Source organism: Pongo abelii, chromosome 9 (genome assembly GCF_028885655.2).
Source record: "Pongo abelii isolate AG06213 chromosome 9, NHGRI_mPonAbe1-v2.0_pri, whole genome shotgun sequence".
In the NCBI taxonomy this organism is placed as follows: domain Eukaryota; kingdom Metazoa; phylum Chordata; class Mammalia; order Primates; family Hominidae; genus Pongo; species Pongo abelii.
The window spans coordinates 56730740-56744319 of record NC_071994.2 but is presented as its reverse complement, the minus strand read 5'-3'; the positions used below and the strand labels follow the sequence as shown (position 1 = coordinate 56744319).

Genomic DNA, 13580 nt, shown 5'->3' with positions numbered 1-13580 from the left:
CATGACAGTGAGTCTCAAGATCTGATGTGTATTATAAGGGAGAGTTTTCATACACAAACTCTCTTTGCCTGCTGCCATCCACGTAAGACATGACTTGCTCCTCTTTGCCTTCCACCATGATTGTAAGACTTCCCCACCCACTTGGAACTGTAAGTCCAATTAAACCTCTTTTGTAAATTGCCCAGTCTCTGGTTTGTCTTTATCATACAGGTAGGGGGCCTTAGGTAGGAAAAAGCAATACAGTGAATAATCTTCCTCCTTGTAGTGGTGAGCCACATAAAATGGAGAAACCCTTTTGCCGAAAAGAGCTACAAATGCCAAAAAAAAATGTTAAATGGTATCTGTTTGAAGTTAACAAATAAGGAAGTACTACTAAGCCAAGACTCAGAAAAGAAGGTAATCTGAAAAATGAGACTAACAATTGGGGCTGCTTTTGCCCTATAGGCATTTACCAATTCAGAGGACGGAGCTGAAATACTTATGTAGCCCTTTTGATATTGCTCACGTGGGTAGGAAGACAAAATGGGACCCTAATAGTTTTGCAGCACTTTGCATTGGGACCGTAAAGACTGTGCCCAAGAATAAGATATGAGAGAAGTAAATGAACACTTGCATGGACTACAGCACAGCTTCAGGTCATTTGGGTGGTCCAGGAAGTCTCAAACCCTGATATTAGATTAAGATCTCGGTTTGCTCATGCCCCCAGGTTCCTTGCAGAAACAAATAAAAATTCTTTCTAGAAGATTATTACAGGTTTCAAATTATTTTCACAAAGTTTTTCAAATATTAATGTTCAAAACATATTCAGAGGTAATCAGTCACACAAGGACACAAAACAACATGAATCAAGAACCAGTTGAAGCAGTAGACAATAAAAACAGCTCTACGTGCTCCAGGAATTAGTTATAGCAGACATAGATTTTGAAAAACTATGCTTACTAAATTCAAAGAGAAAAAATATTGCAAATTTTAACAAATGGAAACATTTTTTAAAATACAGTTTGGAAAAGAATTGAACAGACATTCTAAGACCAAATTAAATATGATTTGAGCAGCAGATCTTCCTGTATTAGTGTAGAGAAGATCTGCGAACTGGATTTTAGGGCAGAAGAAAATGTCCAGAAAGAAGCCTGGAGACATGCAAGAATGAGACAGAGGGAAGGGCAAGAAATAACGTGGATACAAGAAAAGGTCTAATTACATATACATGTAAATGGGCATCCCAGAGAAAAGGAGGATGAGAATGTTACAATATTTGAAGAGATGATGGCTAAGAATTTTCCAAAACAGATGAAAGCAACAATTTAAGAAGTAACAACATAACCTAAATAGCATAATTTTAAAATTGTATCCAAATGTAGGTGTATATCTAAGAGAAGTGAAAACATGTCCATGCAAATGTTTATAGCAGCATTATTCGTAATAGCTAAGAAATGGAAGTAATTCAAATGTCTATTACCTACAGAATGGATAAGTAAAATTTGGCATATCCATGCAATGGAATATTATTCAGCTATAAAAAAGAATGAAACATGATACAACATGGTTAACCCTTAAAAACATTATGCTAAGTGAAAGAAACCAGTCACAAAAGACCGTCTCTTATATGATTCCATTTAGATGAAATATCCAGAATAGGTTTATCTGTAGACACAGACTGGACAAGAGGAGAATGGATGGAAGATTTCTTTTGGGGGAAATGAAATGTTTTTAAAATTAGATTGTAATGACGGTTACACAACTCTGAGTACACTAAAGAATGTTGAATTGTACAATTTAAATGGGTAAATTTTTCGGTATGTGAATTATATCTCAGTTTAAAAGAGGGAAGAGAAACCCACACCTAGACATATCCTAGTAAAACTACAGAAACCAAAGAAAAATCTCAAAGTTGGTGGAACTATGGTGCTGGAATTACCTTTAAAGAAGAGCTAAGTAGACTAGTAGATAATTTCTATAATTGGTAAATGTTCAAACTGAATACAGCTGTGAAACACACACCCAGATGAAGAAACAAAACATCTCAGCACCCTAGTAGTCCCCTTTGTACACCTACCTAATACAGGGCATCTATGCCCTGTATTAGCCAGGTACACAAGGAACAATGGAATTGGGGGAGCAGGGGAAAGGAACAATGGAATCAGAAGAAAAAAAGACAAACAGAAGAAATTGTAATGATGACATTATCACTGTGCTGCCAGAAAATAACTGCCAACCCTGAGTTTAACCCAACTAAGATTTCTTTCAAGAATGAAGCTGGACAACTTGGCTGGGCACAGTGGCTCATGCCTGTAATCCCAGCACTTTGGCAGGGCGAAGCGGGCAGGTGGCTTGAGGTCAGGAGTTCAAGACCAGCCTGGCCAACACGGTGAAACCTCGTCTCTACTAAGATTACAAAGATTAGCCAGGCGTCATGGCACACACCTCTAGTCACAGCTACTCGGGAGGCTGAGGCGGGAGAAACACTTGAACCCGGGAGGTGGAGGTTGCGGTGAACCAAGGTTGCACCTCTACACTCCAGCCTGGGCAATAGAGTGAGACTCCATCTCAAGAAAAAAAAAAAAAAAGAAGAATGAAGCTGAAATAAAGATATTTTCAGATAAGCAGAAAAGAAGAGAAAGAATTTGCCTTAAAAACCTGTGCCAAAGGAAGTACCAAGGGATATTCAGGCAAACAGCAAATGATCCCTGATGGAAGGCCAGAAATTCAGGAAGGAATAAAGGTGAACAAAAGTGGTAAATATTTACATACCAGTAGTTCTCTTAGGTATATACCCAATGGCCATGTTATGTATATTTACAAAAACTGTTCAAGTGCCTGTCAGCAGTAGACTAAATTATGTAGTCACATATACCTTGCAGCCATGAAAATGAATCATCTGCAGTAATGTAGATGAATTTCACAAACAATATTGAGGAAATTAGCCAGACACCCAGACACAAAGGACTGCCTGATGTATGATTCTCTATATATTGAAGTATAATAGGAAAAATGAATCTTCGCTTCAGAGTATTAGGATAGGTCATTAGAGGCATAGGTGCCTTGTAGAGTCTAGGTGCGTAAGGGGGACTGCTGGGGTGCTGAGATGTTCTGTTTCTTCATCTGGGTGTGGGTTTCACAGCTGTATTCAGTTTGAAAATTCAGTATGATGTACACTTATGTGCACTTTTCTGAATGTACATTATATATTAAACAGTTTTTAAAATGAAAAATCAGTAAATTTCAATGAATATTGGTTATATAAAACAATTTTGTGTTTATAGTTAGGAAGAAATGTGAGGTATCAATTTATGAAATGTCAAAATGAAAGTATTCGTGTTATAGACTCTGAAGATGATTTTTGCCCCCTAAAACCACTTTAATAAGCAATTTTGAAATTACAAGGAAGCAATCCCAGATAAATTTAAAAGGAGTTTCAGTTATCTTGAAATATTCTATGTAGATCAGAAATAAATTACATTGTGTTTTTCAATAAAAGTATTTTTAAAAATATTTTTAGACTTATTGCCTGTTTTACTACTTCCCATATTGCTTGGTCTATTTTTTTACCACCACTCAATCTGGCAGTATCTCTTGAGAAGTATATGGCACTTAGTGTGTATTGTTCCCTAGAGGAATCATGAAAGAAAAGGTGCATATTTTCTCTTGGGATACAATAGAAAATTAATTGAAAAAGAAAGAGTCCATAATTTAATGTATAGTTACAATTGGGGAAAAAATCATAATATATAATTTTCGTATTTGTTGATTATGTCTTCTTAAACGCCAGTTATTACTAGCACAGTTCATGCTCTGTATGTGGCAGCTCGTATAGCTAATGTTTGTATTTTCATCTGCTTGGTTTATATACGATGATCTAAGCTATAACAGTCATTTTTATGGCATTGTCTGCTTACTCTTTCTTTGCTTGCTTCAGACTCATCAGTTGGCTTTTGCATTCCATATTGAGATTTTGAAAGAAATACTTCAATGAAAAATGAATTGTATTTTTGTTATAGTGATTCTGCTGCATGGATTACAAGCACTCTATCTCCATGCTTGGATAAACTCCATCAAAAGCACATTATCCTCCTCCTTCTGTGGCCAGCTGCCTAATTGTATCTGCTGTAACCACATGCTGTTGGAACATGATACCAATGAAGAACAGAAATGATAAATTACTCCCTGCAGGTGATAGTGATAATGATAATTTTTAATTTCCTTCTTCCTCCTAAGGTCTAGTCTGATCTTATTTCATTGGTTGCCATCCTATTACGTATACACAATGTGTCCTCTTTAAAGAAATATTCATCACACCAAAAGACATGAGAAAGTCATTTTTTATCCCAAATCATTGTTCTTCAAATGAGTGTATATTAAATGAACTGCATTTACCTTTATACATATAAACAAGCAAAACATGGCTTAAAACAGATTTTTTCATGATTCAGTTTACAAATGCCATAGTTTTCTTTTTGTGAAATCCGTAAAAAGATGAGTTCTGAAACTATTACATGCTGAGGAATATTTAAGATGTACAACAAAGCTCCATGCTTGTATTTTCCTATGTGCATCAAAGTAATTGTCGAGGAGTCTCGCAAAATATCAAGAGTGATCAAGCTATCCCAGAAAATCACTATATATATGTAGTTTCCTTTCATTCTGTTTTCTTCTATCATTGTTTTTGTTTTTTTACTACTTAACACTCATTCTCCCTTCTGTCACTCTAAGGGACTTTTATAACTAAACTTTTAGTTATAAATTTTTCTGACTGTGGTATAATTCAGTGAAATTTTATTTAATTGTGACCTTGCCTTTGCAGATTAACCCAGCTCCTACAGATAGATTTTAATACTTTTTTTCCCTCAGCAGTTCTCATTGCCCCAACAAGATATATACGTGAGACAAAGGAGAAATTTCTTCTGTAGTCAGCCTTCAGACCTCTCTGATCTTTTTCGAGCATATGTCAAGTTGTAGCTCCAGTTAGTTATTTGTTGCCATTGCCTATTAGTCATTATTTCCTATGGTTGTTTATTCTTATATTTGAATGACTTCCACAGAGATAAAGTATATTTATTGAAATTAACATTTAAAAGATGTTAAGATAGCCTGTCAAAGTGATGGCAGCAAGGTGGCCAACTGTAATTGAAAATAGTGGTGTGTTTATATTTTCCTGACAAAATAAGACATCTATTCCTAAATCAGCTGATATTTGGTTATATCATTATTCCTTATTTAATAGCTTTGCAGAAATAAAAACACTAATCATAATTCATTTGGTTTTATATTACTATGTTTCAAATTGAAGGTTTTTTTTTTCTTAATCTCTTTTCATTAAGAGTTAGTAGCATGCAACTGTTGTCCCAGCTACTCAGGAGGCTTAGGCAGAAAGATCCCTTAAGCCCAGGAGTTTGATTTCAGCCTGGGCACCATAGCGGGACTCCATCTCTAAGATTAAATAAAATTTTTTTAAAATAAGAATCACACAGAAAAGAAAAGAAAAAAAAGATAACACCACAAACCCTGTCTCTTTAAGGGGCATTCTAGATCATGTTGGTGTTTGAGGGTAAACACCCACTTTAAAACCAGAAACTCACTTTGTTTTTTTCAGAGCAACAATCTTCCACTTTCTCAACTGTATGAGTGCTGTCTAATGAGTAGATAGATTATCTGCACACAGTTTGAATTTCAGGTGAATTCCTTCCTAACTTCTCCTCATGCTTCTGCTTTCTGTTTAATGTGTGCTGTGGAACTGAGTTAGTATTACTGTAAACCAAACCTCATTAGAAATGTGACTGTGCTTGATGACTCAAAGATACTGTGATGCATTTCACATGGATGCAATTTCAGATGTTTGTCATAGATTCTTTCCAGTGCTTACAACTGAAGTTAACTGTATCTGTCATTTTTCTTGGTCTTAAAACTTATTTTTTGGTTACCCAGAACTTCCCAGTATTTCTTTCACTGTATTATTTAAGGGCTGAAAATTTTTAACTGAAATTCATACACAGATTTGGAAATTGATTAATAAGCATGTGTGGCCAGACGTGGTGGCTCACACCTGTAATCCCAGCACTTTGGGAGGCCCCCCAAAAAATGTGGGGAAAAATAAATCCTAGTAAGCTAATAAGAGCTTTTGTGAAAATTTGGGTTTAAAAGCAGCTTTTGTAACATCTTCAGATACATGAAGAAAAGCATTTCTAATTCTGATTAAAAAAAGACTGGCAATAAATATCACAGTTATAGAACTATAATTACAGAAAGATGAGAGGCTGTTACATGAGTTTAAAACAGAATTGTAAAAGATACATTAAAATTTTTGAAAACAAGAAGATATTTTAGAACTATGGGTTTTCTGTTCTTGTTGTTCCAGGTTACCTTCTGAAGAACTTCTTTTAAAATGTTTCTAAAGGAAGTCTATTGGCAATGAATTTCTTTACTTTTCCTTGACTTGAAAATGTCATATTTTGCCTTCATTCATAAATCTTCTGTCTAGATATAGAATTCTAAAACTTTTTCTCCATCAGTGTCTTTTTCTTTTCTATCTGGACCACCAATGAGACGTTAGATCTATAGGTCTCTAAGGTTCTATAACATGCATTTTAATTGCCATCTTTTTCCCTTCTTCAAATTGGATAATTTCTATTAATCTTCAGATTCACTGATTTTTTTTCCCCTGTCATCTCCATTCTGCTATTCAACCCAGAAGTTTCAGTTATTATAATTTTCAATTAAGAATTTTTCATTTGGTGCTTTTTTATGGTTTGTTTCTCTGCTGAGAATTTCTGTCTTTTGATTGATTCCATTGTGTTTTCTGTCACCATTGGAACACAGTTATAATTGCTGCTTTAAAGTTTTGCTTGATAGTTCGAGCATCTGGATTATCTCAGAGGTGGCTTGTCTTTTCTCTTGAGAGTTGTTCAATTTTCCTGATTCTTTGTATGTTGAGTAATTTGAGATTGTACCTTAGATGTTGTGCGTGCTATGTTGTATAAACTGTGTGTCTTGTTAAAATCTTACGGATGTTGATGTTTGTTGTTAGCAGACAGTCAAGCCCAGTTAAAATCGGACCATAAGTTCTGTCTTAGTGTCCGAGCAGACAGTTGGCCAAGTCTCAGTCACATTCTCTAAGCCTTTGTTATGCTGTTTTGAGGCCCTCTTACACATACCTAGTTTACGGATTAGTCTGAGACTTTTACAGATTTTTCAAAATCTCAGGTCAGTTCTCTAGGCCTTTACTTGTTGGTTTCGGGTTTTTTTCATGCATGTTTTATTCAGAGATTAGTCCTGAGACTTGCACCAGTGATTCAAATTTTAGTTCAATTCTCTAAGCTTTTGCTATGTGGGTTTGAATCTCACCTGAAAATGCGTAGTTTGGGGGTTAGGCTGAGACTTCTGCATTTCCTACATACAGAATTAGATCTTTTCTAGCTCTCTCCTCTCCATATTTGTCCCACATGTTCCATGCTTTTCAGAGTTAAAAATTATTCATTCCATTCAAGTTCAGTTAGTCAATGCTTTAATAAAGTATACTGACTATATAATAAAGCTAGCCATATTTGAGACTGAAGACTAAACATTTTAATTTGGCTAAAATTTATTGAGAACCTACTATATAACATTGTATTGGGTAAGGGGCATAGAAGTGAGTTATACATATGCCTTGCTCTTAAATAAATTGCAGTATAAGGCAAACTGTAATATACTATCGTAACTAACATAATAGAATGTATAATAAACACATTTGCTCAGCAAATATTGTATTGTATCCTATGGGCCAGGTTACTGCTCTGGGCACTAAGAGCGTAGTGGTGAACAAGACAGGCATACAGGAATAAATAAGAAAACAGTTGAATTGGTCTGTGAAGGGGTATCATAAGTATCCGGAAATCAACTGATAAAGTTATATTTAGAAATATTCTAATTAACCACGTGTTTTTTATGATAATCTGTGGCTGAGTACTACATTATTTTATAATTCTATTTGGCAGAATTATTAATAGTATTTTGATTCTCTCTTGGTATCTAAATTGCAGTGAACCTCAAGGTTAAATATTGAGTTTGGTTTAGACCTAATCCATATTAACCCTACAAGATCAATAAAATGTCACATTCTTAACAAAAGTAGCAGAGTACACAAATTAGCTTTACCATGGTTTTTAAAAAATCAGTGTCCTGTTTTTAACACTTTCTAAGCTTAATGTAATGCCAGCTTTAAAAAACGATTAAGTTCAGCTAGTTCCAGTAATGAAAGAAAAAGGAATGGTATTTAAATTTAACCAAAAAACTTAAAATTATGTATTTATCTGAGTATGTTAATTTCTTTCAGAGATCTTTTTGTAGGCTGGGTGCAGTGGCTCACACCTCTAATCCCAGCACTTTGGGAAGCCAAGGCGGGTGGGTCACAAGGTCAGGAGTTCGAGACCAGCCTGACCAACATGGTGAAACCCCGTCTCTACTAAAAATACAAAAATTAGCCGGGTGTGGTGGCGCACGCCTGTAGTCCCAGCTACTCAGGAGGCTGAGGCAGGAGAATCGCTTGAACCTGGGAGGCAGAGGTTGCAATAAGCTGAGATCGTGCTGGGCAACAGAGCAAGACTCCATCTCAAAAAAAAAAAAAAAATCTTTTTGTACTATCACAATAACCCTTAGAGCTCACTTTGGAGTTTCTCCTTTGAGTACTTGCTTAAGCATAAGATTTGAGTACTACTGTTCATTTTTTCAGGAAAAAAAAATAAGTAACATTTTAAAAATCTTTATTTCATCCCAAAAATATTCATAGTACTTGACTTAAAATCAGATATACTGGACTAGAAGAAATTAAATGAACTGGCTTTATATAAAAGAGCATGTTTTAATTATTTATTGCTATATAATAGCCCATCTCAAAACTCTGGCTTGAAGCCCAAACCATTTATATCTGTTTGTTTCCAATTCTGCAATGCTGACTGGGCTTAACTGACTAGTGCACTTGCTGGTCTTTCCTGGCATCTTTCATGCCGCTGCAGTTGTCTGACACTTGACTACAGCTGGAGAAGTCAAGATGGCCTAATGCGTGGGTAGACATCTCAGTTGGCGAGTGAGGATCAGTGAGGGGCCAGCTGAGTCTCTCTCTCCATGTGTGTTCACCTTTTTCGGTAGTCTAGCATGATTATTTCTCTAATAAAACATACTGATTATTTGATTAGCCTAGCCTTATTACCTTTATTATGTTGTTTCTGTGAGGAAAAGCCAAATTACATTATTTTGTTTTTACTTACATCTTTTCCAGGAAAAATATTGAGTTTAAGAGGTATTTAGTCTCTGAAATGGTTTATCATTTGCCATGTCTTAAGAGACAATAATTAGTTATTATATTATGTAATCATTTAGTAAGCATTTATATTTCTTTTTTTAAAAAACAGGCAATTGCTGGCTACTTTGATATATATTTTGAGAAGAATTGCCACAACAGGGTAAGTATCATGAGTTATCTCATAAGAATTAATTGTTACAGAAGTATATTATATTTTATTTTGTGCCCCAAGGTGTTTAATCATAAGCATTTTGCTGCTGTAAGCAATTGGGGCTTGTGTTTGATGTCGTAGATTAATGTACCATGATATTAAAAATCTTGTACTTCATCAAATACTTTTGAACTTTACCAATTCAGGTCGTGTTCTCTACGGGCCCTCAGAGCACCAAAACACACTGGAAACAAACAGTATTTCTACTGGAAAAACCATTTTCAGTTAAAGCAGGTGAGAAAGAATAGTAGGGGGGAAAGTGTCTTATTCCTTCTGAAGTAAATGATATTCATTCATTTTACAACCACTTTTTATGTGCACACTATATTTGTTTTTTGAGACGGAGTCTTGCCGTCTCACCCAGGCTGGAGAACAGTGATCTCGGCTCACTGCAACCTCCATCCCCTGGGTTCAAGCAGTTCTCCTGCCTCAGCCTCCCAAGTACTTGGGATTACAGGCACACACCACCACACCCAGCTAATGTTTGTATTTTTAGTAGAGATGGGGTTTCACCATGTTGGTCCCTAACTCCTGACCTCAAGTGATCCACCTGCCTTGGCCCCCCAAAGTGCTAGGATTACAGGTATGAGCCACTGTGCCTGGCCTGCACAATATATTTGAAGCAATATAACAGATGTTAAGAAAAGATGTTCTTAGAGCTTACCATCTACATAAATTTTAGATGGCATATCATTTAATTAAAGACATAATTTAAGAAAATTTTTTAAGTCTAATAATTTCTGCCAACTAAAATAAATAAGATTACCTGGCTCTTAAAGTATCACAGAATAATTCAGAAAACTTTTGGCAATAATTAGTATTTAATAAGTTACAAATATAACTAAGAATATTTTCTTTCTCCAAGTGACTGAAGAGAATTACCAATAAAATAAAAGTTAAAGACAATTTCATTCAGTAGTTATTGTAGGCCAGGCGCAGTGGCTTATGCCTGTAATAAGCCACTTTGGGAGGCTGAGGCAGGAAGACAACTTGAGGCCAGTTTTGGGTTTTGTTTTTTCTTTTTTGAGATGGAGTTCTACTCTTGTTGCCCAGACTGGAGTGCAGTCACACCATCTCGGCTCACTGCAACCTCCACCTCCTGGGTTCAAGCAATTCTCCTGCCTCAGTCTCCCAAGTAGCTGGCACCACCACGACCAGCTAATTTTTGTATTTTTAATAGAGATGGGGTTTTACCACATTGGCTAGGCTGATGTCAAACTCCTGACCTCAGGCGATCTGCCCACCTCAGCCTTCCGAAGTGCTGGGATTACAGGCATGAGCCACCGCACCCAGCCGAGGCCGGTTTAAACCAGCCCAAGCAACATAGCAAGACCCTATCTCTACAAAACAATAAAAATTAGCTGGGCATAGTGACACAAGCCTGTAGTCTTAGCTCCTTGGAGGCTGAGGCAGGAGGCTTGCTTGAGTCTGCAGTTAGCTATGATGATATCACTGCACTCCAGCCTGGGTGACACAGCAAGACCGTGTCTCAAAAAAAGAGAAAAAGTTATTGCATTGAAAATATATTTGTCTTAGAATTCTCTCCACTGTCTCTTCCCTGCCTATCCAAATCTTATGCAGTATTCAAGGGCTAATCAGATTCTATTTTTTATTTTAAAAACTCATTGATTGTTCACTTACATTAGCACCTATAGTTCTGACATACCTATACATTTCACTCTAAAAGTTAGAATTTGATTATGGAATTTAAAAATTTAAACTGCTTACTACATATAAGTCTTCTTGTACCACCTTCTCTGAAAACCTCCTAAGGGCACAAAAGCTGAATGTATAACAAGCTTCAGTGAAAAAAATCCAACTTCACTAATAACTCAGGAAAAGGCTAACTGAAACCATGAGATGCTGTTTCTTGTCCATCAATTGGGGGAAGAAAATACATAAAGTTTAACAATGTCAAGTGCTGGCAATAGTGTAGCCAAATGGAACTTTCATTGCCTTTTGCTGGCTTTTAATTAGTAAAACTTTCGAGAACAGTTTGATACTATCAAGCTAAGTATAGATGTACCATCCCTACAGCCAAGCAATTTTTTCCTAGGCATGTATTCTAAACAGTCTCTCCCACAACATATGTAAAAATCTTTGTAGCAGCATGGTTTGTAGAAGGGAAAAATTGGAAATAACCTTAATTGTCCATCAGCAGAAGATGGATAAATAAATGTGGTAGTTGCATAGAATAGTAATTAGATCATGTAAGTTATGTATGTATGTTTCTATCAAAAACAACATTGAAGCCGGGCATGGTGGCGCACACCTATAGTCCCTGCTACTTAGGAGGCTGAGGCCAGAAGTTCCCTTGAGCCCAGGAGTTTGAGGCTGCAGTGAGCTGTGATTGAGCTGCTTTACTCCAGCTGGGGCGACATAGTGAGACCCTGTCTCTTGGGGAGTTAATGTAGGGGAGGCAACATTGAGCAAAAAAGAAAATTGCAGAATGAGTCTGACAAGATACCATTTATGTGAACTTTTAAAACATGTAAACAACCATACATACACATATCTAATACAAGTATGAAACAAGCAACTCAGATTCAGCATAGTGGTTACCTCTGGATAGAAATAGGATTAGGGCAGGCTACAACTGGGATGGGGGGTGGTGGTCAATGTCATATAAAAAGACATATAAAAGAAAACTTTGTAAAAAATTGGAGGAACTCTGATAGATTTTAAAAAGCTGAGTGGTGGGCTCTATATTGCAGTTACCAGGTGGTTATCAATCTCTGTTTTAAATATTTCATAAATTCTATAGCTTCAGTTTCACTGTTGGTACATAAATAGAGTTTGATAGATGCAAATAAATACCATATTGAAGCAGCACCTTGTCATTTTCTCACTTTGAAGTTGCAAGTGATATGGAAGTAAAACCTTGATGGTGTCATTTTCTCTGTCTGCAGAAAGCTTCAGCACAGCAAAACTGAAATGAGGCAAACCCAAATGAGGTCTTTTAAGCCTCATTTTTGTTTTTCTGTAGCTCTGGTATTTGGATTGATGTTTGGAAACTTGAAAATGTTGCTTTTTTTTTCTTCATTGTAGCCATTTTGTCATCTTAATACTAGAGTTTTAAAGGCAGTACTAGTTCATGTTTTAATCCTGAGGGAGATTTAAGATAGCATTTGAGTTTGATTCTCAAAATTTTCTCCTACTTCATTACAACAAAATATTGGTTGATGACTAGTGAAGTTTTAAAATCCTAACTATTCTTTACCCAATAATCCTTAGAGTAACTGGTTTGTGCTTTGCTCTTAGGTATTTATAGAATATCATGAAGGAGGTGTGTGATGCAAATGTTGCCTGCTGGCACCACCTATGTTTCTTTTACTACTGTGGTGTATGCATTTGTATCTACATAGTAAGACCAATACATCACAAAATATTAGAATCCCCTAAGAAAATACAAGCTGAAGAAAGATTTTAAAAGGAAATTTTACAGTTGGAAAAATAGTCATTTCTTAGTTATGGGAGTATAAAGAAAGGATCATGTAAGTAAGTGTAACACTTTTTATTTTTTTTATTTTATTTTTTTTTCTGAATCCTGCTAAGCCTTTGATGGTAGCATTGATTAATAGACGCTGGGAGGTTGCAGAGCTGAGTACTGAAGAGGGTAAGCTCATCAGAAAACAAGCTCAAAAAGATCTATAGGAAGACTCCTGGAGTTTTACACGAGTAATAAGATTTGTATATGTAGGATTAAATGCACAAGGTCAGGCAAAGTAGTTGGAGCAAATGTGTACCAAGGAGTTCTCAGTTCACAGAGGGCTGCAAGGGGTTCACATTTCTAGCTTAAGGCTGTCTAGATCCTCCTTAACAAATCTTAAAAACAAGCCTTGAAGGGAAAAGAACTAAGCTGCAAGTAACTTAGTAGCCACAAAGGAAAACAAAATGGATACATTCAACCAAACATTGGGTGCAGGAAAATGTCTGATAGGAACAGACCCAGAAGTGATGAAATTAGCAGACAAGCATGTTGAAAAAAATGTTATAACTATGCTTATGTGAACATAGTGAAGAGAATATAAGAAGACATTTAAAGTGAAAATGTCATTTGATGGAATTAATGGCAGAAGAAAAGATCAGTGAACT

General features: G+C 36.0%; 1 protein-coding gene across 8 annotated transcripts in view; it reads left to right on the top strand.

Annotated features, from left to right (window-relative positions):
- The window catches only part of PRMT3 (protein arginine methyltransferase 3), a 127614-nt gene that overhangs the window by 102878 nt on the left and 11156 nt on the right, over positions 1 to 13580 (top strand). For all 8 annotated transcript variants that reach the window (XM_054525818.2, XM_054525813.2, XM_054525819.2 and 5 more), the window contains 2 exons: positions 9384 to 9434; positions 9632 to 9719. In XM_054525818.2, the coding sequence (XP_054381793.1) occupies positions 9384 to 9434; positions 9632 to 9719 (139 nt within the window). The remainder of the gene's footprint in view (positions 1 to 9383; positions 9435 to 9631; positions 9720 to 13580) is intronic.